The sequence below is a fragment of the Sparus aurata genome, chromosome 1 (assembly GCF_900880675.1).
Source record: "Sparus aurata chromosome 1, fSpaAur1.1, whole genome shotgun sequence".
Classification (NCBI taxonomy): domain Eukaryota; kingdom Metazoa; phylum Chordata; class Actinopteri; order Spariformes; family Sparidae; genus Sparus; species Sparus aurata.
In genome coordinates this window covers 20,323,375-20,348,934 of record NC_044187.1, presented here as the reverse complement: position 1 = coordinate 20,348,934, position 25,560 = coordinate 20,323,375, and the positions used below count along the sequence as shown (strand labels likewise).

General features: G+C 42.7%; 2 protein-coding genes across 8 annotated transcripts in view; one reads left to right on the top strand and one right to left on the bottom strand.

Moving 5' to 3' along the window:
- The first annotated feature begins 1,991 nt into the window (after nucleotides 1-1,991).
- The window catches only part of wfs1a (Wolfram syndrome 1a (wolframin)), a 31,742-nt gene continuing 8,173 nt past the window's right edge, over nucleotides 1,992-25,560 (top strand). Inside the window, exons 1-13 of one of the 3 annotated variants that reach the window (XM_030412358.1) lie at nucleotides 1,992-2,007; nucleotides 4,939-5,095; nucleotides 6,279-6,827; nucleotides 8,310-8,389; nucleotides 10,466-10,610; nucleotides 10,706-10,879; nucleotides 11,216-11,293; nucleotides 11,373-11,512; nucleotides 11,623-11,760; nucleotides 11,864-12,109; nucleotides 12,239-12,517; nucleotides 13,092-13,255; nucleotides 13,364-15,887. In XM_030412358.1, coding sequence (XP_030268218.1) covers nucleotides 6,284-6,827; nucleotides 8,310-8,389; nucleotides 10,466-10,610; nucleotides 10,706-10,879; nucleotides 11,216-11,293; nucleotides 11,373-11,512; nucleotides 11,623-11,760; nucleotides 11,864-12,109; nucleotides 12,239-12,517; nucleotides 13,092-13,255; nucleotides 13,364-14,549 — 3,174 coding nt within the window. In that variant the 5' untranslated portion in view covers nucleotides 1,992-2,007; nucleotides 4,939-5,095; nucleotides 6,279-6,283 and the 3' untranslated portion in view covers nucleotides 14,550-15,887. Of the gene's footprint in view, nucleotides 2,008-4,921; nucleotides 5,096-6,278; nucleotides 6,828-8,309; nucleotides 8,390-10,465; nucleotides 10,611-10,705; nucleotides 10,880-11,215; nucleotides 11,294-11,372; nucleotides 11,513-11,622; nucleotides 11,761-11,863; nucleotides 12,110-12,238; nucleotides 12,518-13,091; nucleotides 13,256-13,363; nucleotides 15,888-25,560 lie in introns of those variants that run through there. The other 2 variants (XR_003983572.1, XM_030412350.1) reach the window with 2 other exon arrangements.
- Nucleotides 16,358-24,993, bottom strand: ppp2r2ca (protein phosphatase 2, regulatory subunit B, gamma a). 5 transcript variants are annotated; one of them, XM_030412415.1, is made up of 10 exons: nucleotides 24,752-24,993; nucleotides 23,861-24,220; nucleotides 23,268-23,365; nucleotides 22,961-23,144; nucleotides 22,359-22,471; nucleotides 21,909-22,086; nucleotides 20,173-20,337; nucleotides 19,887-20,056; nucleotides 19,311-19,402; nucleotides 16,358-19,023 (listed from the first exon to the last, which is right to left on the bottom strand). In XM_030412415.1, the coding sequence occupies exons 2-10, from the start codon at nucleotides 23,922-23,924 to the stop codon at nucleotides 18,729-18,731; spliced, it is 1,359 nt and encodes a 452-aa protein (XP_030268275.1). In that variant the 5' UTR covers nucleotides 23,925-24,220; nucleotides 24,752-24,993; the 3' UTR covers nucleotides 16,358-18,728. The 5 variants fall into 5 exon arrangements, with proteins under 5 accessions (XP_030268275.1, XP_030268294.1, XP_030268257.1 ...); XM_030412434.1 differs by having other exon boundaries at nucleotides 23,861-24,054; nucleotides 24,752-24,992; XM_030412397.1 differs by lacking the exon at nucleotides 24,752-24,993 and adding an exon at nucleotides 24,510-24,688.

Sequence of the window (25,560 nt, the reverse complement as noted above, 5' to 3'; positions counted from 1 at the left end):
ATCTTAACCCACATCTGGAGGCACAGACGGATTGGTGAAGGGTGCCTTCAGAGGTGTTGTCTCAGGGCGGAGGCCTGTTGACACGAGAAGAGTGAGTGCGACCTGCAGGTGAGACTCCAGGCTGCAGCAGGGACGCGTTTACCTCGATTGGACAGGAGCCAGTGAGCTGTCTGCTCATGGGATGCTTGCTGATGTGAGCCGACAGTGAGAGCTTTAGTTTGTACCAGGCAGCAACACTCCTTGTCCTTGTCACGGCTCATGGGGATGCTGGGAAAGCGCGAAAGAGAGAGAGAGAGAGAGAGAGAGAGAGAGAGAGAGAAAGTGGGAGCTGTCCTTTCAGTACTGGCGCAGTTGGACAGCTCCCAGAGGAACAATGACCCAAACATGAATCCCAGCACCAACACGACACATGGAGCCTGTTGGTATGCATTGCAGTGGCACATGTGTAAACACAGTTTTGGCAAGATGAAGGATGTATTCACAACATATCTAACGCCAGGTCCACAGCCTATATAGCACTTATCATTAGGATATCATAAGTGTGCACCTCATGCTCCTAAAGGTGCCATATGCAAGAGTGGCAAACCTGTCAAATTCACTCTCCAAACAGATAGGGGGCAGTGAACCACCAGAGTAACTGCTTGCTGTCAAATCGTGCAGCTATAGTTGTCTGGACTTTGAGCTCAGAGCACCAGGGGAGTGTTGGTGTTGTTTACGCCACTGACACAGGAGCTTTGGACCGCTGGCTGCAGGACGTTTTCAGGTCGGACACGGGGGGACCATATGGGGAATGCTCGTGGGGGGGAACACCAGAGCAAGCAAGCCACTGAGCAAAAACATCAATGGAGAGCCAGAATTAAAGTATGTTTTATGTCTATTTTAGGGTAAACAACAACTTTACTATTAAAGTCGAGGTAGCATCATTACAGGGATCAAAATGAAAGTTTATATACATTATACCTACCTTCATCAGGTAGGTTGATGTTCCTCAGTTGGATGAACAAGACATGGTATTTGATATAGCTGATAAATAGTTCACCTGGTGAAGATCATGCATCATGCAGGCTACTGAGGTTTAAAAGCTCGAGGTTTGAATCCACCATGTAGCTTTTGCCGTATGGAGTAAAATTTAGGCAATCATAAAAGCTTTAATTTTGTCCCACAAGAAATGAATAGAACGTCTGTGACTGAACTTAAAGAGATTTGAAATTATATTGTAAAAACTTTCATTTTGAACCCTGTTTGTGAATATTGAAAAGATGTCTAAAAAAACCTTCATCCTGGTTCTCCACTGAATGTCTTTTCAACATCAGCAAAGGCACTGAAAAGACATCTTTTGGACATATTTGTGCTCAATGGGATGGTTCAGTTTGATGTTAGGGAATACAGTCCAGAGGTGATTTACAGCACCTCCAATTGGGCCTGATTTTGGTGACGATGAAGATATGACAGACAGTTAGTGCCCGCCTCCAGACGCCTCAAGAGGTACAAAATGGTATTACAATACAGAACAAACCTGGGCTAGCTTGTTGCCATAATGTCATATTTGTTTCACAGTCTGTCACATTATTATTATTATTTTTTACCGTTTTCAAGTTATTATTGCACCTTTGAGTAAAAGTTAAAGCTGCTGTAAGTGTTGTTTAAGACAGAACAGTATCGGTCCGTGGGTGGTTTGGTACCGGGCCGCAGAGAAAGAATAAATACGTTAATTTATTTCCGATATATTGACGATCATACTAGGAAAGTTGTTTTATTATGAAAAATGGATTCTCTTTTAACAACATCTGTGTCTTCCTCTTGGTGCTTGACACGTACCTGTTTCAGTCACGGAGCAGTATACCCTAAAAAATCAAGCTAGCTGAGATTAGTGGAAAACAAACGTCTTTGGAGAGCTACTTTGCAAAGAAAAAAGGAAACGGCCCAAAGATGAGACGGAAGAAGAGGGAGATGGACAACTGTATTGAAGTTGGCTGTTGAAGTGGCTGAACTGCAGCTGCGGGGACGGTGAGTGGACAACTGCTATAATTTTATTATCGTGAAACACACACCCCCCCCCCCGTCTGCCAAAATTTGTCGTACATGAAACCGGTCCGTGGTGCAAAAAAGGTTGGGGACCACTGGTTTAAGATAACTTTCAGTCCGTTTTGCAGCGTTAGCAACCACCCTCCTCTCTACAATGCCACATGAGGGCGTAGTGGTATTCACCAGACATAGTAGCAAACAGGATGGATCCTTCTGACAACGTGTTCACTAGCTGATGGGACCATCTCCAGTCCTCTGTCCTGATTGGATAAAGTGGGCAGGGATACCAAAAAATGGATTTTCTCTTTTACTCCATGAGCAGGAGGAGACACAGGGGTTACTGACCAAACACTAAAACAGTGATTACTGTTTGATTATGGAGCTATTTAAAACTTGTTTTCATATTAAGAAAAAATACAACAGCTTTAAGATTTGAACATTTGATAGCAACCTTGTGGCATATTGCACCTTTAAATAAAACATGAAGTAATCGATGCATGACTCGTGGGGTTCAAATGCATGGATTAATGCAGGATGTGTCTCAAATTCCTATTGCCCACCATTAAGAAATGTCACTATGAATATTTGATTAGTTAATGCTTAATGGATTATCAAGTGGTTAACATAAAACTACTTCAGGTTAATTTAATTGCCAAATCCAAGGAGAAGCTGTAGCCACAAGGGAAATACAGCTTCTTATTGCCTTTTAAAGATTTTAAATGACATCAGATGGAATTTAGATAACAAAAAGCTCACAGTGTTGGTTCTACTGGATCTAAGCGCTGCTTTTGATACAGTAGACCATCACATTTTATTAAACAGACTCAGCCATCTGGTCGGCCTCTCTGGTACTGTCCTCAACTGGTTTTGTTCCTATCTCACAGATCGATGCTTTTATGTAAGTATGGATACATGCTCCTCAGGAACCCATGAAATTGGATGTGGGGTTCCCCAAGGGTCAATTTTAGGTCCACTTCTTTTTAATCTTTACATGCTTCCTCTTGGGGATGTCATCAGGAGACACGGCATCAGCTTCCATAGTTACGCTGATGACACACAACTGTACATTGCCGTGTCTCCTGATGAAACAGATCAAATTGATGCCCTTCTTAACTGCATTGTAGACATCAAGTCATGGATGGCAGTGAATTTCCTACAGCTCAACCAGGACAAAACTGAGGTTTTAGTTATAGGTCCTGAAGGCCAGAGAGAGAAACTTTTTCCAAAACTACAACATTTTAAACCAACACAATCAGTAAAATATCTGGGCGTGATTTTTGAATCTGAGCTGAATTTTATTCCACATATCAGAAATATGACAAAAATAGGTTTTTATCATCTTAAGAACATAGCCAGAGTCCGCCCTTTTCTCTCCCAGGCCAGTACGGAGGTGCTAATGCATGCTTTTATTTCCTGTCGCTTAGATTATTGTAATGCCCTGCTCTCTGGTCTTCCCAAAAAGAGTACTCTAAATCTCCAATTATTACAAAACTCAGCCGCACGAGTGCTGACGAGGACCAGAGGGCGGGAGCACATTACACCAGAGTCACTGCATTGGCTCCCCGTGCGCTTCAGGATCGATTTTAAGGTTCTTTTACTGGTTTTTAAATGTCTTAACGGCCTTGCGCCCTCCTACTTATCTGACCTGCTTTTACCATATCAACCCTCGCGGACCCTGAGGTCCTCCGGCTCTGGCCTTTTATCCATACCAAAACCAAGAACTAAAACCCACGGTGAGGCGGCATTTAGCCACTATGGCCCCCGCTTGTGGAACAGCCTGCCGGAGAACCTCAGGTCTGCAGAGACTGTTGATATTTTTAAAGGAAGGTTAAAGACACACCTTTTTAATCAGGTTTTTAACTAATATTTTAAATTCTTATTCCATTCTTATGTGGTTCTATCGTATTTCATGTTGTTGTTTCTATCTTTTTTAAAAAAAATTTTTTTTTAATTATTTATCTTCGATTCTATTTTATTTTATTTATTATTATCTTATGCATTTTATCCTTTTAACTGTTCACTTCATTTAATTATCTTTTGTCAGGGTTTTTATCCTATCTTATGTTTTTAGTTTTTAAGGGTTAACTCCAGAAGTTTCCTCAGGGGGGTCCTCCACACTGGGAGCTGTGTCTGGGATGCTGCTGGGGGTGCTGTCCCTGGGTCCCTTTGGCCCAGCCAGTCGTTGTCTGTCAGGGTCGGGGGGCCTGGGCACTGGTGCCCCCCGTGGCACAGCCTGTGACTCCTCCCAGTGTGGACGGCCCCAAAGGTGGCGTTTCCTCAATCCTCAGTGCCTTGCCATGTCTCCTTATTTCCTGTAGTAAGAGTGTGTGTGTGTGTGTGTGTGTGTGTATGTGTTTGTACGTATGTGTGCATGTATATAGTACGGAGGGTGGGAGGGAGGGGCTTTCTTTATTATTGTTTTATGTTTCCTGTGTAAAGCACTTTGTGATACATACTCATGTATGAAAAGTGCTTTAGAAATAAAGTTGATTGATTGATTGATATAATTGAACGTATTGAGCGTAACTGTGAGTTAACCTTCAGTAATTGGTGATCCATTAAGTCTTAACTAATCACATGAACTCGTAATTTCTCAATGAAGACCTGGACTTATTTATTGCCTTCCACTCTGGTGAGGCTTGTTGAGGACTGAGAACAGATGCAGCCCTTTTAAATCCACTATTTTAAAAGCGTATATTATATTATATTATATTATATTATATTATATTATATTATATTATATTGTTTCACTTTATTTTTGGATACAAAAAGAGAATGATTGATTTGAGACAACTGAGTAAACTGTCAACCAACAGGATCAGTTTCACATTTGAGGGACATTTAATTCCTCCTATTAGAGAAGAGTCTATTTCTAGAGGGCAGGCCGTGAACCTGCGGTGTTGTTGTCATCAGACACATGAGAGTTGGAGCGCGTTGCAGCGTGCGTCTCTGGTTTCGCGGAGCTGCGTGGAGTGCGTGGAGCTCAGCATGGACGACAGGCACAACTTTTAAAACCAGGAGGACAGTTGACCTTTTATATCCTGAAGACATCGGTTCGTGCAGTCAACAAGTAAGGCTTCTTCATTTATGGATTCAGAGCTTGTGCCGGCGCAGGTTTAGTGTTGGGAAATGACTTGACACAAGGTTCTCTCGTATGTGCAGGACGAGGCAAACCGCAGGCAGTCTAGATGAGAGGTTATGGCGATGAATAAACACAGTAATCCCAGTGTAATGTTACTGCTCCATGTTTCCCGTTGGTGATTTAAATATTAGGCAGAGTTGGAAGAAGTACTGAGATCTTTCAGTCAGGTAAAAGTAGTTATACTACAGTGTAAAACACTGAAAGTATAAATACAAGTCCTGCATTCATAATTGTACTTCAGCAAAACTCAAGTATCAGCGTCAAAATTGAGTTAAAGCTACTACAAGTAGTTTTTAACTGGCCACGAAACACTCTCAGTTCAACACTGATGTCTATATATGACCTACATAAGAGACACTAGACCATCAACTATTTCTGTTTAGTTTTAATTAACTGTGTGCCGACTGTAAGAGCCTGTGTTTACATTTTCCCAGGCAATATTGCAGTGAGTAGTGCATTAGCCAGTTAAAAAAGGAGATCATTTTATTTATTTATTTTTTTCACGTAACATTTGGTGGGTTTGATGGTGTAGACACTACCACTTTTGGCCACAGTGGCTTTCAATTTAGATTTTGAAAGCCACTGTGGCTTTTTGAAAGCCAAAATTACATATATTCTGTATAAATTTATCAGAATATTAATAGCCTATTGATAGAGCTATATAGAGCTAATAATTACTGCTCAATGTAAAGTAGTAATGTTTATATATATATATATATATATATATATATATATATATATATATATATATATACATATATATATATATATAGTGTATAGTGTTTAACAGACATTCCAACTGTCATTTGCAGCTTTGTTAACTTTCTGCAACAAATATTCGGTTAAATAATATCTTGTATCTTCTTTTACAATGTTGACCGACATTGAGGAGAGCAGAGTATCCCTGATGTGTGTCATAAATGTGCTTCCTTTTAAAGTAAAGGTGTAAAATATCAAGAGGAAAGGATTCTCCAAGTTCACACAGTCCACCACACACAATGTGTCTTCTTCACTGTTGGAATACTGTTAGAAATTACCTTAATAATTTCACTGCAGGGTAATGGTCGTCATTAGTTGCATGTTGAATCACTAACAGCCCTTTTTATTCCAGGTGATATGGAGAAGGACTCCCCATCAACCCAGACTGCTGGGTCATGTCCTGTCCTGGATGGAGCCTCTCCTCCATCTCGTCCTCCCAAACCTCCATCCTCCACAGAAAACCCCACAGAACCCAGAAAATCAAAGTCCTCTCACCCGCCTACTCACGCTATCTCTAAAGAGATGGATTCCGCTCCTTCTTCAGAGGGGTCAAAGTTTCCTGCTGTGTCCTCTAAACCCACCTCTAAAACGGTTTCTACTAAACCCTCCCCTCCTGCTCCAAACAAAACTCCACTAGTTACTTCTCCCGAAAGCCCCACAGCTCAAACCCCCCAAATTTCATCCTTTTCTAAGCTCTCAGCGGCCTCCTCTACATCCCCCAGCTTGGCCTGTAATTCTTCAACAGATTCCCTGTCTTCTTCCTCCACTGCTGCCTCCGCAGCGCCTCCTGCTGCTCCCTCCACAGCCCCCGTGAAACGCACCTTTGCCTCCATGGCCAAGCGGGTGATAATCCAGGAAAGACTCAGGAAAGCTGAGGAGGATGCAGATGAAGAAGAGGATGGTAAATATGCCTTTATCTTGAGTTTGGGATTCAATAACACAGAGCTGAAGTCTCTAATCACGGGCTCATTGCTGTGTTGAGGTGATAATCCTTGTGCTATGTTTTGGAATGTCTTTCCATGTGTAACAGAGTAACCGTGCTATTGAATGAACAAGTCTCTTGGCCAGAATAGAGATGTACTTTTGGCACCTCTGGCTACATAAAGGTTGTCATACAAAAATAGAAACAATTAACAATTTATAATTGAATATAGTTAAACAAAGGTTAAAAGTATTTTTACTATCCAGTTATTAAATTCAGTGTTCGACATTTGAATCTATACTTGTTAGCCCTCTGGTATTGCTCATGATAATTGCACAGAGCAGAAGAGCACAGATCACCGTGTCTCTTTTACTGTATGACGGGCAGGTTGACAGTAGTAAACATGCAGACAAATAGTTTTCCAACAACTTGCCTTCCAATTTGCCAACCATGCAACACATGCATCAGTGAACCTTTTTTAGTCATACTAGCAGAAAGGCTCTGGGGATGTTCGCCGGCTGGATGGTCGGTCACCACTTTGGTCCTGAAATCTCTCTACAACAGTGAGATTGTCATTAAACTCTGTTTTGATGTTCATGGTCCCCAGACAATGAACATCAATTTTTTTTAGCAATATATGAACCAATCATTTACTTTATACTTAAACTGAAATACCCATATATTTATTTTGTATGATTTCTGCAGAGAAACTTATATTATTAATGACAAATTTAAACATGGATTCATTTGCTGCGATTGAAATAGGCAAACTGGTCGCACCAGTAAGATGTTTTTTGTGGCACATGAGACACCGACATTTAAAATATGGCTACAAGTGAAAAAGCTGAACCCCTTTGCCTAAAGGACACAGAAGGACAGTAATTAACAGTAATTAATCTTTTTGCAACATGGCAATCAAAGCTATGAGGTCTTGGCACAGGATCTCTGCATAGACAGACAGATACACAGACGTGTTTAAAATGCACAAACTCTCACACCTACTCCACCTCTGACCTCTTGTTATTCTCATGTTGCGAGATATATGCAGGTGGGATTTTTTCATCGCTGGCTGTGAACACAGTTTGTGTGAATATCGGGGGGGGGAACAGAGAATTTTGTTTACTGAACAGACTGTAAAGCGCACTGAGGCAACTAGATTGTGGCCTATAATACATAAAATTGACTTGGACTGACCTAGTTAAATGCAATCAGTGCTTTTATAATGCAAAGATAAGTGACTGCAACTGTTAACACATTTCATAAAAATGTCTTATAATCTAAAAAGAAATGTTTTATGATGCTATTAGCACAAAATGATACCAATAAGCATCTTTTAGGGCCTTATTACTTATTAACTTCCGCTGTGCACATTTGGAAGGGAGTGATTCAGAGAGTAGTTTTTTGATCGATCAGGATGCATTTGTGTGCAATTTAAAGCATCTCCTCCTCCTTCTCCTCCAGATGAAGAGCCAGAGGAAGATCTGTCCGTGGATCAGATTAAAGAGAAGGCCGAGGCCGGTGACGCCAGGGCTCAGACCCGGGTGGGTGAAAGCACATGCACACAGGCTGGCACTTGGCATTGTTTTTACTCCTGCTGGCTGACGCAGTCTAGTTGTCAGTGTGTGTCTATTTTCGGCCGCTTGGAAGACGATCCCAGGCTTTCAATATCAGACACCAAGATATTGTTCCACATACACATCATTTCCAACACTATTACACAGTATGGCAGCACCGCACTGTGTTTGCACAAGAAGTGGTGAGATATTCACATTTCCTTCACACTGAATTCTCCACCAACAAGTGTACAAATGTAAAAAGAGGTTCCGGCAAAAAGGGAAATGGAGGACTAGAGGTGGAAGATGAGCCCAGACTTTTTGCACTGAAGACTCTTCAGCAGTGAAAGGCTAAATTCCAAAGTGTCTGGTTATACAGCGTGAACTTTCCAATGCTATATGTCATGTATTAGCACATACGAAGCACCTAAATAACCACAACATGTCAAGACAGGTGACCACGTCAGTGCAGTGGTTGGACATACTGTACATGTACTGATGTTCCATACATCATAATAGAGAAGCCATACATCACAGTCGACACAAGTCATAGACTAGGAATCAGTGTTTTTTTTTTAATTCTGTACAAGCATAGTCGCTTTTGTTCCCATAATTTTTTGTTGTGTTTAGATGTTTTGACGACACTCTTCAAAATGGAGGCCACTTAAGTAGATTTATGAGGTTGCATGTCTAATGAATCTAGCAGAGACACAGACAGGACTATGTAAATGCTGAGCCACTTCAAATCAAGACACAGCTCATCCTGCCACAAATAGATGCATTTTGATGATAACTGTGAGAGGGGGGGAGTTATGAAATGAGAGTTAAGATTAGAAAACAGTCACTCGATATGCCGCCGCAGCCTCTGCTGCCCCAGAAACACTGATGGCCACAGGGACAGGTGATTATGGGTTGTGTAGTCATCTGTCTGTCACTGTGAACTGTTTTGGCTGTAATGAAAGAAATGGTCTCTGGGATTCTGTTTCTGGATAAACCAGTTACACTTGAATTAAAATTTGTAATGCTTTGTATTGAGTTAGAGGGTAAAACATTAGATGAGGCTGTCTCTAAATGATCAGGTTTGGGGGGGTAAACCTCCATGTAAATCTAAATTCAATTTCAAAATAAAATGGACAATCTTGCAAACAGTTAGACTGCTAATGATGTGCCACATGGTTCCTATCCTTAAATATGCTTACTATCAGTGATGGAATGCAACCAAGTACATTTACTCAAGTACTGTGCACAATGTTGAGGTACTTGTACTATACTTGAGTATTTGCATTTTCTGTCATTTATACTTACACTCAACTTAATTTTGGATCCAAATATTATAAACTTTAGTCACAACACTGAATTGATAAAATGAGTTACACGTTACTTAACAGATTGAATGCTGCATTGGAGCCAAAGGAGAGCATTTAAAATATATATATATATATATATATCATTTTGTCTGCATTGGATTAAAAAAGCAAAACACCAGAAAAATGCATTCAATGTACTCTTGCTTGTACTTTTGATACTTGAGTACATTTATTGCCATCAGACTATTTTTGATTCTTAAGTACATTTGATATCAGAAACTTTAAAACTTTTACTCAAGTACTTTTCATAGGGGCGACTTTTACTTGAACCAAAGTAACATTTTAACTCGAAATGTTTACTTTTATTCAAGTACAATGTTTGTGCCTTCTTCTCTAAAGTAGCCTTTTCTTTGTCTGAGTGTAAAAAACAGCATTACATAAATACTAATGTTACAAAGATATAAGCACACATATAGAATTACTTATAGTCTCACAGATTGTATATAACATATAATAGGTCTTACTGTTTGATATAATCACATTAGATATCTAAACACAATTTATGAAGTAATATGTTAAATAGTTATATCAAATTTGATGTAATTATCTAAGCTAATGTAATGATTTATGTAATAATGTGACAGATTTGTTCATTATTCCAGAAACTAGTTTATATTCTAAACACGTGCATACAGTACGGGACATTAAAGTTTGTGTCTAATTGAATGAAGCAAATCTCCTCTCTCCTGTGTTTCAGCTGGGTCAGCACTTCTTAATCCTCGCTGAAGAAAATGAAACAGAGCTTAATAATCATCTGGCTGTTAATTGGCTCATCAAAGCTGCTAAACAGGGAAGAAAAGGTGCAGCCAGAATACTGCAGCGCTGCTGGATCCAGAAAAAAGGTTCATGTTACAGAATTCAGTGCATGCGTGTGCATGTTTGTGCATTTGTCTTTACAGTTCCTAAATGGTCCCTTTATCTGTCAAACGTTTGACAGGAATCACTCCGGAGAATGAGGCTGATATGCGTAAGTTGTCAACGGAGAGTAAGTTCGAGTTGGCGGTGCGTAAAGCGGCCATGATGATGTACTGGAAACTCAACCCGGAGAGGAAGAAGAAGGTGGCTGTGGCTGAGATGCTGGAAAATGTCAGCCAGGTCAATGGAGTGCAGGGTAGGGTGCACACACACACACACACACACACACACACACACACACTCACACACACAAACACACACACACACACACACACACACAAACAGACACACAAACAGACACACACACATCAACACTATATTGAGTATGTTTAATTGTGACACCAATCCTGTCTCATTTACTACAGACTGCCCAGGGAGCAGTAATATGTTGTTATATGATACCTAAATATCTCATGTGTGGCCCTTTGTGATTTCAGTATCTGCAGCTGTCCTGGTGAAGAATATCACATTACATATTTCCCTCCAGCCATGTTTTCTCACTCACCATGTTGTGGTCATTTCTCACCAATAGGTGGCACTGCAAACAGGGTTTCTGCCCCGACATCAGGCCAGACCCAGAAAGTACTGGAGAGCATGGTCAGCAAAGAGTGTGAGTATCCAGAGAAGAGAGAGGTGCAGATAATATCACGTGTCCGCTCATGAAATCACCTGCTTCCTGTCCTTTTCAGCCACACAGCTGGTGGACCTGGATGACTTTGTTGAGATGACTCAGCAGTATGCACAAGGCATCGTCCCCTCTGTGCATCAAAATGACAACCAGGTCACAGCCAAGACTGAAAGCCCAACAACTCAAGACAGTGGTGCGGAGGTAAAACAGCCAAACTACAAAAAATAGAAATAATCTGTCATCATAAAGACAGAGATGTCATTTTATTTTTTTATTCTAACAATCCAGACGAGTGTGTGTTTGTGTTTAAGCACAAGGCTGACCTGGTCCCGTCAGGATACAAGAAAAGCAACAGAAGTTCTTGGGGTTTTGGCCGAAGTGGGATGATGCTGGACTCTCATCACAGCGGGGCCATAAAAAAAGCCATGGACATGAAATCACGTTTAATGGTATCTTAATCATATCTAGTATTACATTAATTAAATAATTATCATATTTATTCTCTTTCCTCATTTTTGCATCTTAATATATCTCCTTATTAAATGTCTACAGATGCTGCAGTACCCGCTGCATGCCTTTTTGGACATGAAGGAGCACCTGGTGGACTGGGCGTCGCGGGCCGGCGTCCAGTGGCTGAGCACCGTCATCCCAACGCAACACGTCAACGCACTCATCTTCTTCTTCATCGTCAGCAATTTGACCGTTGACCTGTTCGCTTTTGTCATCCCTTTGCTCGTCTTCTACCTCTCCTTCATCTCCATGATCATCTGCACACTGCGAGTTTTCCAGAGCAACAAGGTGAGTAAAGCCAGGGACTCTCGCTTAAGAGTCAAGTCATAGAGTAGATTTCCTTACAATCATGAAGCACATTTAATGTAATATTAATATTGTCCCTCTGAACATCATCGTTTTTCCCTGATTTTGCAGACTTGGGAGAACTTCAGAGCCTTGACATCTCTGCTGACACGTTTCGAACCGGGCCTGGATGTGGAGCAGGCAGAGACCAACTTTGGCTGGAACAACCTAGAACCGTACCTCTATTTCATCCTGTCCGTCTTCTTCATCATTTTCGCCTTCCCTGTAGCTGACAAGGGCTGGATCCCCTGTTCTGAGCTCTCTACTGTGGCCATCTTCTTCACTGCTGTCAGCTACATGAGCCTCAGCCCCACCGCTGCCACGTATGCACGCCGGGCAATGGTGATAGAGGTCAGGTGGCACACAGTGATTAAATATGTGTCAGTCACTGTTTTGCATGTTTTAGTGTATTACCATAATCTTACAAATCTTAAAGCAGTGGTTTTCAACCCTGGTCTTTGGACCACCGTGTCCTGCATGAGTGTTTATCTGATCCAACATTCTGCGTATTAATTCCCCAACTATTTACATTCCCAATGTATGTATTTATTCATTTTTAATGTATTCATCCCTTTGCATATTTAGAGCTGTAGTTATTCATGTGTTGTTTATCATTTGCATTTTCTTCCCTGTTCATAAACAGGAGTATCGTGTATACTCGTATAGTGTTCTCTTTCTTCGTTTCCATGCATTACTGCGTCATTATGCAAATAAGGGGGCTGTCATTCAAAGTGTGTCATCAATCAAATGGCACCAATAACTGTTGGAAGATGGACCTAAAAAGCCTGTTAAAAAAAATTGGCCTAACTGGGTAAAACCTGCCAAAGAGTGGAAGTGATTTTTTATTTTTTTTAATCTGACAAACTTGATTTCAAATTTTAAAGAAATTCTCAAAATGTCTGCGTGTACTTTTTCTTCAATCCAGGTGGCATCATCTCTGTGTTGCCTGACCCAGTTCCTGCCAGAGCACATGACAGTGCTTCGTTTACTAGGACGCACTTTCGCCACACTGCCACTGGGGGAGTCAGTAGTGCTGAAGCTCAGCCTCCCCTGCCTGCTGTATGTTTACCTCTTCTATCTGTTCTTCAGGTGAGCAGAAGCATCTGGGCCCATTTGATGTGTTTGCTGAACAACAGATTGATAGATAATACAATTCTAACTTTCTCTCCCCTTCCTCCTGTATGTTTTCTCCTCCAGCATGGCCCAGATGCGTGGTTTCAGGGGGACTTACTGCTTCCTGGTTCCGTACCTTGTGTGCTTCATGTGGTGTGAGTTCTCGGTGGTGCTCCTCCAGAATTCCTCCGCTGTGGGACTGATACGCACCTGTGTGGCTTACTTCCTCTTGCTGTTTGCCCTGCCTGTTCTGGCTTTTGGCCTTGCCGCCATGCTCTTCATCCAGCTCTTTAAGTGGTTCCTCGAGCTGGAACTGACGAAGATGATTGTGACCCTGGTTGTCTGTGCGATCCCTGTGACCCTGCGGCTGTGGACGCGGTTCAGCATGTCCATCCTGGACGTCTTCCGCTCACTGACCCGCCGAGGCCCAGTCAAACTCATCTTACTCTGCATCTCCATGGTGATCCTGTTGTTCTCTATCTATGTGTACCATGCAGAGGGACAGAAGATGTACAATTCCAGCCTGACTTGGGTCCAGTACAGCCAGGCGTGTGGACCGCCTGCCTGGGAAACTAAAGGCATGGCCAAGACAGAGATCTTCTGCAGCCACCTGCACGGGCACAGAGTCACATGGACTGGGCGTTTCAAGCATGTCCGTGTTGCCGAGACAGACAACGGGGCGCAGTCGGTCATCAACATGTTGCCAGTGTTCATGGGGGACTGGCTGCGCTGCCTGTATGGAGAGCGGTATCCCAGATGTGAGCCAAAGAACACCACAGTCGCAAACCTAACAGCTGCAAATCTGGCAGCCAGTTCTGCATCAGCTTCTGCGTCAGTGCCCATGCTGCTGCAAATGCAGGAGGAGGAAGAGTTGTGTCAGATCAAGGCTCTGGCCAAAAACACCTGCCATATCAAGCACTTCGACGAATACCGCTTTGAGGTGATGATAGGGATGATCCGGGAGGGAGGCGTAGACGATCCAGCCAGGGATATAATCCTCATGGCCAGCCATGAGTTCAGACAAGTTCTACTCAACCTAAGTCCTGGTAACATGGTGGAGTTCAGCATCAAGCTGGAGGGCCGTCTAGGAGCCAAGGCTCCAGCCTTCGAGTTGAAGGCTATCCACTGTCTGGACTGCGTTTCATCACTGCTCCCTGGAGGTCGGCAGGTGAAGATAGAGAGAGACTGGAGACGCACCACAATGAGAGCCCTGAAATTCGCTTTTGATTTTTTCTTTTCGCCTTTCCTGTCGGCAAAAATCCCTGCCTGAGAAGAAAGACAGTGAAGCAGAAGTAGCAATGTAGTAGTAGTAGTAATCACTCACCTGAATCTCTTGAGGAAGCCATGCTGCCTTTTTCTTTTGATGTCATCATGTTACTGATGTAACTTACAGTATTGTTTACAGTTTGATCTGACATGCATCTACAGCTCATGTTTAGGTTATAATTATTTAGTAATCTAGGATTTGATATGTTTACTACTTTCTGTTAGTGCATGAGTTTACAAGGTATTTTTTAAAGCAGTTGAGTAGCAGTCAGATGCCAATTTTCTATTTGCAGTATAGTCTCATAAAGATGGACAATCACCTGCAATGTGATGGTTCCAGATTATATGCAGGGAAGCTAATGTGGGTGCTACCTGCTTCTTAATGACTAGAGATACTGTACATTTGTTAAAAATGAAATATTATCAGATGATATCTTTATTTGATAGAGCAATGTTGCTGCTGCTTTTGTATCAAGGAACTTCTTAAATGTATGGGGATGATTGCATGTACGGTATGTGTGTACATTTGTGTGTATATAACATTTTAAATGTACATTGACCTATTTATATGTGTCCATTACATTGGCTATGTGGTAGAATATATAGTAGATGTGAGTCTTAATTAATTATACACTCAATTGTCTTATAGATGCTCTTGATTAGTGATAAACTACAGGTTCAGTGACAGGGCTTATAATATATTATGACTACCTTTGCATTTTAATTACATTATGGTGTATTATGAATGCCCCGATAACGAACTACAGATCTGATCATCATAGAAAGTGTTACTAAATACATTTCTTGCTCTTTTCGTTAGGATTGTCTTGCATTGTGGTCTTAAAACATTCTTGTCTTATTTTGATTAATTAAATATATAAATATATAATATTTATGTTGGAAAGCCAACCAAAATTAAAAAAAAGCACTGATCCGATTGTTATGTTTGCAGTGAGGCTGTTAATGGTAAAATACTGCAGCTGTAGTATTTGTTTCATGGTTTGTGTCTCACACTCAGACGTCAAAATGCCAAAGATGGCACTACTTATGAGAGGGATGACTTCGAAATGTGATTTTTCTTTATATATATACATCACTAGTCTTTATAGTTTGAGAAACTAACTCAAATGAAAACCAAATAAGTGCGTTAATTCCTACAGTTTATTAAGAAAACATTGAACAGTGTTCATTCCATTGAAGTAGAGTGTTGGTAGTGGGAATATTTGTAATGATTTGTTTAGCTTCACAGCACAGAGTGCCTTTACACTGCCTTGATGTCATTATTTAGTCACATTTATGATTACAATTTTGTCACTTTTGCATTAAAAGCCTTAAATGTGAACACTGTCAACCATACTTACCTGTGAATAACAATCATGGATGTGGAGCCTGCAGACTGTGAATTAGAGTGCCTGTTTTCTTCAGTGACGAATTTAAGGGAGCATGCAATGACTATTAAAGTGCTTGTCTTTCAAACAATACAGCTTTTGGTTTGTTATTGTACACAAGGGTTGCAAAACGAAACGTATGTTTGAGTTTCTTCATGCTACATCAAAGAAAAACAACAAAAAACAACGATTTCAAGAGTGGAGTGCAGAGTCTCACAGCCAGACTTGTTAAGTTTCATGGGTAAGATTGTATTGAATGCTGAGCTGAGGTCAACAAGCAGCCTTTTGATGTAGCTGTTGTTATTTTCAATGTGTGTGAAGACTGACTGAGTGGACATGGCATCCTCTACGGATCTAGTTGGTTCTGAGAGGGTGCAGGCCGGCACAACACGGACACAGACAAATGAATCCACACAGCAAATTGTCCGATTTCACATTATTTTATTAATGCACATTCCTTTCATTCACCTCATTTGAGTTATGTTTTCTGTATTGTTAGATTTGTCTTTTTTTTTTAAGTATGATAGATATACACGCTAGTAGCATTGAGTAATGGCAACATGCTGCTGCTGCTGTGCTCCTGAACACAAATCCTCTCACTGGTTGTGGTGGTGGTGGTGGTTATGATGAGATTACAACTGACCTGCTCTAAACTACAGCCCCACTGTTAGACGACTCAGCCCCGGGACTTCCATAATGTTCAAGGTGGCCTGTCACTATGAAAACCATTTTCTTGCGGGTTGTCATTTTGTATTCTGCTGTGTTTTGTACACCTCGTTGAACAAATCAGTGCAAGACCATGTCTGCATTCAACAACACTGGCAGACAGTGAAGACGGAGACACAGTAGTAGCCCACAAGCTGCAACGCAAATGTCTGTGAACAGTGACTTTGAAACCGAAATGAGGTGAAACGTGAGAAGAGAGCAGACAAGTGGAACACATATATTAACAATTTCTTCTTTTCTTGGTAGTTTGAGGTTTACACAGTGAAACTGTTGTTGAGTACTTGTCAGATTTTGAAAAAAGTGCAAAGGAACTCAACACTTTCCATCCTTTTGCACCCACTCCGCCTGCTACAGTACAAGTCTGAACCACTTGCAGTTATTCCCATCAGGGCCAAGGTCACTTGAAAGCAAAGCACTTCACTGTAAACAATCAGATCTTGACCAAGTCACGCGATTCAGTCCAGCACCGATATCACCTTACTGCTGTTAGTCCTGTTTTTTTCAGGGTCGCTCCACAAAGTAGCATGTGGCACTGTGAGGTATATGGTATGATGACATTTAGAACCCGTGGTATGATAAATTCACATGACGTTATTGTTTCAATGTTAAAGACATTTCAGCAATGTACATAATGAGCTATTGCACTGATGATGACCTCTGACCTCCAAATACACTGGACACAAACACACTCGGCAAGACTTTGATTATCTGAATCACGGACCTCATTTGAGAACAATGTGCTTAAATTCCATCCTTTTTTTTTACTTGATTGTAAGAGACTTCTTCAATATGTGCTTATGCGTTATATAAAATGAACACCGCTCATTTTAAATTAGCATAACACTTAACTCAAATTAAACTTTAATCGGATGTTAGATTTAATCGCCAATCAGCGTCAAATTGAACATATGGGAAGGGAGTTCAGCTTGAACATATGGCCACTCTCATTTTCAGTAATTTACCTCATCTGTATGTAGACTTTAGACAAGAAAATGGCCTTGATACAGTAATCAAAGCTTACTACACATGACAAAACAGCTGGTTTGTGCACAACCCACCCCTCACCCTATCTCTACAGCCAGCAATACTCCCCCACATTTAGTCTCTAACTGTAATAGTGTGATTTGGCAACCTCTATACATGAGATCCCATGATTCATCTGCAGTGTACTAGACAAAATGCATCTCTTAGCTCTCTGGAACCAAAATTGGTGCCGCCTTAAAAAAAGAAAGAACACAGAATATTTACAGCAAAAAGTACAAAGAGTGTATACCTGTAGAAGAAGAACTCATGTTTCGAAGCAGGAATACTGCTGCACTGTGTTTTTCTTAGTGCTGTTATTGCAAAGTGAATAGGGCAAAGATGTTGGGTCGTTTATGCGTGCAATCTCCAAGAGCACTGCTCTGTAGGAGAGGTTCAGCTGCTGTTGTCGCTCGATAGAGAGAAAAAGAAAAAATGGTTGAGGATGTTGCTGTGAGGAGCTGTACAATAACACCGCTCATGATGTTCCACAATCGTGAAAAAGAAAGAAATGCTTAGTTTTATATGCACTGTCTGGCAAAGTCAGAGGGAATCTGCGAACTAAACGTCTCGATCATTCATTCTCTGTTGCTTCCCATCGTGCAACTTCTGCCTTTTTGTGTTTTAAGTGCAACATTGTGTGGTCAACAGCACTCAGTCGATTCAGATGGAGAGGTGTCCCCGCACCTCTTTTCCTGCCACTACAGTGGGACAGTTACACAAACATTATTCAAAAAGTGGGAGTAGTGGGACCAAAAACATGTCCTGATGGGTGCTGGAGACGTCAGTTCACATAAGTGTCAAAACAGAAATGATTATACACCTTCCTCGGGGATCAAATGAATTAACAGTCATTTTTATCACAAATCCGATCTTTTATCAACACAAACAGATATTGCATCTCAGCATGCTTTTGGAAACAGCTTGGCTTTGACTTCTCACGTAGGCCGTCCACTCCACATGCCTTCTCTTAGACATCCAAATATATTTGAGTCACCGTCTGTGACAGCTGATAAAAGCATCGTGTCTCATCGCTATCCGTACATCTGTCACTGTGTGTGATCGGGGTTGACACGATCCTGGAAGATGTACAGGTTGTTGGTGGCTGCTATGGCGATGATGTTCTCAGATGGGTGCCAAGCCATGTGCAGGATTTTCTTGGTGAAGTCCAGGCTATCAACGCCCACGTCTCCACGGCGACGCTTACCACCAGTGTACACTCGCCGGGTCCGCAGCACAGCCCGAGGCTTGCTGCTTTCCCTCCATGCCTCCAGGGTTACGCCTCGCCCCGTCTCCCTGTCAAACATCCGGAAGAAGCTGTTGTATGCCCCTGTCATAATGACGCTGAGAGAGGAGAAGAGATGGACATAATGAGATATGCAGATGGGGAAGAGAGGAAAAGCGAGGTTCAGGGAAGCGAGGAAAACAAAAACAGAAGGCACAGGATTGATTGGACGTCTGCAAAGCTTGTCTGCAGGATTGATTTAAATGTCGGGTAATGGCAGAGGCAGAGCACTCAGGGAATCACTGTTGGCAGAAACACACCAACACACTCCCCCTGCTTTGCTTCTTACAAAGACTTAAACATATCGTTTGTCCATCCTCTTCTCCTTTTAATCTCGACCACTCACCTGTCTGAGCTGTTCCAAACACACTCGAACTTGTCGAAGATGCAGTCGTTTTCATAGAGGGAGCACAGCTTACTCCGTAGATACTCATGGACCTGGGAATCATGCAGACAGTCTGGCTTAGTTTAGGTTCAGAATTATACATGGCGCTCTGGTGGATCCGACCACATGCAGAGCACAGCGTCTACAACTAACTGCATGTGTTCAGATTCTGGCTGCATGTCATATTCCTCCCACGCTCCCCTCGTAGATAATATGCAGTCTTTGTAGACGTAAGACCAAACATGAGAAACGCATGCAGCATATGTGACTGCTCAGGTCAACAATCTAAGGCTGCAACTGAGAATTGTTTTCATTATTGATGAATTTCCCGATAATTTTCACGTTTAATTGATCAACCTTTTAGTCTGCTAGATCACCATAAAAAATAGAAATGTCACATAACAAAAATGTCCATTTTTTTAAGACGTATCGAATTTACAGTGATATAAAAAAAAAAAACAGACAAAAACAGTCAATCAGAACAGGTCATACAGAAACAACTGCCACATGGGAGGGACACAGATGTGCTATTCTTACCTGGTACGTCTCCACGGGGCCCTTGTCCATGTTCAGGTCCCACACCTTGGCGGTGAGGTAGTCTCTGGTCAGCAGGTAGCGTCCACTGTGGCTGAACTTGACGTCCGACACGGAGGAAATGATCTCTGAGAAGAAGGACCGGCTCCCAGGATCCTCAGGCTCCTCGAACACTGTTAATGACACATGGTAAGATGTATTTTATTTTTTTTTAGAATATTCACAAACAAGATGATGTAACAAACTTGTATCATTACAATGAGCGCTGTAATGTCAACAACGTGCTCACGTTTGGTGTGTTTGTCACAGAGTGCGGAGGCTCTCATGTCACAGAGGCGCAGGGTACCCTTGCTGCTGCTGTACACAAACAAGTGGCAGTGGTGAGGGTGGAACTCTGCTGCTGTTATCACCTCCGTCAGGTCCTCCATGTTGGCTGGTTTGATGTCAACAATATCTGAGGAAAAAGCGCTGTTAAGAATTCAACACCACCGAGACGGCACAGTGCGATGACTATGCAGATTTTTTCATTCTTCTGTTTCTTTTTCTGTGTTCTCTGTGCAACTCAGTCCATAAACACAACCCAAAAAACGCTCTCCCGATAACCAACCCCCCAAATATGCATGCTCACTGTGCTCCTCTCTCTGTTCTATTTGTGGTAGTCCTGTGTGGTTCAGTAGAAAGTGTACTGCTGACTGAATTATTTAAACTCTTCTTCCATAGATGCCTCTATGATTTTCTAGGTCAGCTTCCATTTGAATGGGAAATCACCAAACGCACCCCCCCAGTACAACATGCCAGAGCCTGCGCTGAACACACGTGCTCCGAGGCGATACACAGCGCTCTAATTGAAACACAGATCCAAGGATAGGCATGAATATTCTGCTTACATTAAATATGGATCCGGGGTGACTTCAGATGAGCAGGAATGTAAAGTATATTTCAACTGTATGTATATTTCAAGAGGTGGGGTTTAGGGTGAGAGAGGTTTATCTGAGGCACGGATCTACACAGATGCTTTTTGCCGTTCAGAGTGGTAGCAGTAGTGGATGGCACTGAATACAGCCCATGAACATCAGATTTCAAGAATTCAAAAGAGGCTATTTCTTTGCAGCAGCATGACATGTGCATGTACAATACAGTGCATGTGAATCTGCTTCAGAGAGCCCTGGAAAACACGTAGACACATTTTGGCACTTCAACACTATTAATTAATACGACTTGACATTTGATTCTGTGCTCCCTTGTTTTAACTGTACGCTCTAATGCACAGATCCACTGATGAAATATGTTATTTTGCCCCAACTGAAACATGATTATCCTTTAAAAGGTGCAATATGTAAGAACTGGCCCTTTTGTTAAATTTGTATGCAAAACAAATAGCAGGGAGCATATCACTAGAGTAACCGCTAAATGCTGCTAACTGTAGCTGCTGTCAGCTAGTTAGCTCAGCGGTTCGGAACGGGAGCTGTAGGAGCACAGGGGAAGCTAAAACAGGCCCGGGTTAGCTGGTCAGCATGCTAACTTCAGTCGATATCACTGGAACACAGTACATAGATTATTTGTTTTTGGACTGTAATCTTACATTTTGCACATATAAGCAGCATAATAAGCATTCAGTTTAAGTTCGGAGAATGATTTAAATAGAAGTGAACTGCAGCCAAAAATATTACTGACTTATCATTAAACTTTAACTTTAAATAGCACTTTCGGCAACGTATCTTTTCCTCTTTTCTAATTTTGCTCTTGAAATTAGATAACATCCAAACATAACGTTCTCTTTGCTCCTGCAGAATTTGTTGTGATGACACACGCTTTTTCTTTCATAACAGTGAAAAAAGATAGCCGCAGAGATCTGTTTCGTTCAGGGAATTTCATACCCTGCGTAACATGAGTCACCTCCTCCAGTAAAAGGTTATGTTACAAATAAAGAATCAGAGGCGAGCTGTTGAGTCACAAGAAGATGAAGATGATGAGAAAAGAGAGGAAATGTGTGTGATACAAAACAAGGCGAGCTAAGAAGGATACTGAAGCTGCGATCTGTGATGCCCAGGTGCCACATATTGATGCGGAGGTCATCGGCAGACAGGTAGGTCTCCCCGTCGCTGTTGACCGAGATGGAGTTGACATGGTAAGTGTGTCCATTGGAGAAGACTCGCCTGGGTCGAACCTCTACCATCAAGTCTGTAGGCTTCAGCACCGGCACCTTAGACACAAAGAGGAAGGGGAGGAATTAAAGAGGGAACAGGGAAGACATTAAGGACAGAATTAGAGGACATGAGAGTCAGGAATCATATGAGGGCATAAACGCTCGACGCTAGGCTTTGGCAGTCGAACATCAACTTGATACAGACCGTATGTGACTGACCAAAATGAAGGTGTGCATGGGCAGGCTTCCGTGCGCATGTGTGTGTGTGTGTGTGTGTGTGTGTGTGTGTGTGTGTGTGTGTGTGTGTGTGTGTGTGTGTGTGTGTGCACCTGCAGAGAGGTGATGGTAGAGATGTCCTTGAGCCGTCCCTCCTCATCTTTCAGGTTGTATCCTTCTGGCCTCTTGTCTCTCTCACTCACCTTCCACAGTTTAATGGTCTTATCTGTGACAGGCAGAGAGATTTGCGCATCACATGAAGCTGATAAAGTGCAAAGAGAACTGACAGTAAATGACAAGTAAACGTCAACAGCCCAGTGGAGAAGAGATCTGATCCAGGATCAGTTTTGTTCAGTGTAGTTGAAAATTTTACTTTTTTTGTAAACTAAGCCACATTTCTTTAAAATATCATACCTATTTAACAGATTTGGGGCAATTAAGGCTTATGACAGGACTATAATTAAACCACAGAATAGATTCTGTGGTTTTCACACTGGCAGGTCAGCGCCACTACTGTACCCACAAATGTGGCTCCAATGACTGGCTTGATGTAATATTACGCCATCCTGGTAATAGAAGACGAAAGCCAGGCTGGCATGATGCTGGGAACTGGAGACGGGTCGTACAAATGTCATTTCTAATATCAATCAAAATCCATGCACATTCACAGTTGCTATCTATCATGGCTGATCCCCTGTTGTCACTGGTTTCTCACCATTGGTGGAGAGGAGGAAGTGTGCTGCGTTCTGCTGTGGCAGCCATCTGATCTTGTTGATCTTCTCTTCAATCTCCAGACTCTTCAGGTAGTCAAAGTCCGGCTCGTGGCTCTGGAACGTGCTATACACATTGTACTCCCCAGAGTCCCCCGTCTCCCCCACCTCCTCCAACTCCCCTTTCGACTGTCCAGGGCAAAAGGTAAAGGACACACAGCCTTTTAGGATGCAAAGAATGTGGAGTGCGTTGTGAATATCCTGGGTATAGAACAGGGTGACTGTTTTAAAGTCTAACGTATAAAAACCGACCTCTGTCTCTCTCTGGAAGATGACCACTCGGCCACCTTTATCCCCAGTGGCCAGCAGGTCCCCCGTCTGGTTAAACTCCACCGTAGAGATGACATCAGCTGGGAGGAAGATGGGGACATATGAGGCAATCAAGCAGGACAACGGTGAGAATAAAAGAGAGAAGAAATGAGACGATAGAATAGGGAAATTAAAGTAGGAACAGAAGAAATGAGGGGCAAAGAGGAATACTGAATCAATGCAAAGCTTCCTGTTCAATGGAGCCAGAATATCTCTTACTCATGACGCCTCATCGGGACAAGAAAATATCAACCGAATATTGTTTTTCTGCTACCTTCTGCTGCTTGGACCACAAACCATAACATCAAACATTTATCAATCATAGAAGAGCACAATGTCATTATCCTATCTAAAAAAACAATGCAGTGCCTCTCAGCGAGCATTCAGCCAGTCATGGAGTGATTAATGTCAACATCTATTCCCTATACCAAGCAGTGCAGGGATAATGCACCCATGAAGCTAAAATGAATCCACTCAATCATACCAGCGCGTTATCTGACACCATGGGCCCATTGATGACACGCCGCCTGCCCTACCTTCGGTGACGTAGTCTCGCAGGAAGGTGTGGTTGATTTTGGGGCTCTCAGCGTCCTCGCCCATCTGAAGCCGAGGGAGGGTGACCCGCCAGCGCGCCCGTCCTGAGGGGAAGGGTCCAATCCGTGCTCTCTCTCCCCACCCAGGCTCCGCCCATGCTGCTAGGGCCTAGCGGAGTGGCCTGGAACAAGGCATCCTGGGAAACCAGCCGGCCGGAAGGAGAAGAGACGGAGATGGAGCGGAGGGGCGGAGAGGGAGGAGAAAGAGGGTTTTTTTAGGGAGAGGAAGAGGAGAGGGAGCAGAGAGAAGATGGAGGAGGAAAGAGAGGTGGTGAGGTAGAAAATGTGAGGTGGGTGGAAGGGCTGGTGGGGAAGTATTGGAGAGAGAAAAGAGGAGGGGTGTCATTAGGCAGGATGACAGAACATGCGGACGGCGTTGCCAAATGGTGTGACCTTTGTTAGACATTCAACACACTCATTAGCAAAGACACACGTGTGCAGAGGCCTAGTCGATGCTGAGGCAGATCCCAGAGCTGTGGAGTGAAGGAAAAACAACAAACAGCTCCAACACAGCAGCAGGGAATATAAACCCCACACAGTAACAAGAGCATGATGAAGAGGACGTGAGTATGAAAATATCAGCAACATTCACCCTGTGCAGCTCTGGCAGTGGCAGTAAACGCTCCCAAGGTGTGGTAGTCCTCTCTGCCTACTTTCCTGATCCCCGCTCTCCCATGCACACACACACAAACACACACACACACACACACACACACCCACACACACACACACACACACACACACTTCTCGAATAGATAGTCCTTGACGGAGATCAGAGGAGAACGCGATGTCTTGCCTGTGCTGCAGGAGGGAGACAGGCCTCAGCACACCTACCAGTCCGCCTGCTGCTGCTGCTGCTGCTGCTGCTTCTGGTCCTGCCTGTCTGTCTGTCGGAGGGAGAGGAGGAGGGAGAGACAAGAGAGAGCAAGGGTGGTGGTGAGAGGACGAGAGGCAAAGGAGGAGAAAAAAGAGAAGGAGAGAGAGGGATAACAAGGAGGATGGAGGTCCGCTGCCTGCTGATGCTGTGGAACTGATTCCGTGCAGCATCCACTGTGTCATGGCAGCCTCCTCCTGGAGCAGCCAATCGCAGCACAGCTGTCACTCGGGGATCCACCCACTGCAGATGGTAAAGGAGTAAAAGAGGCCAGGAGAGGGAGCAGTTAGACACAGGAAGAATTCAGAGGATTTTTAAGGTTTTTTAACAATAAAAGCCCAAATGGCACTATAGAGTTGGTTGAAAAGAAATAAAATGCTCACACACAATTTACTTCTTAATTTCAAGATTCAAGATTCATTTATTTATCCCATGAGAGAGTTGTTTCGGGCAAAAGGCTGCCGGGCTGTCTTTGTGGTTCTTTCTATCTAGACACCACAGTGTTATCTGGCCATCAGGGTGTCCATCAGTGGAATGAGACGTTTTCATCACTGACAGACTGTTTGATGAGCCTTTTCCATTTATAGCACTCCCTTAACAAAATAAATTGCTTTGACCAGGCAGCCTTTAACCCTTCCACCTCCTCTCTTACACATCCCCTTACAACCATGTTTCCTTTAAGTGACCAGCAGTTGTGAGGTATTGATGTTTGACCTTTTAAGTCATCATATGCTTCATAATGTTTTATGATTATTGTTAGAAAGCATTC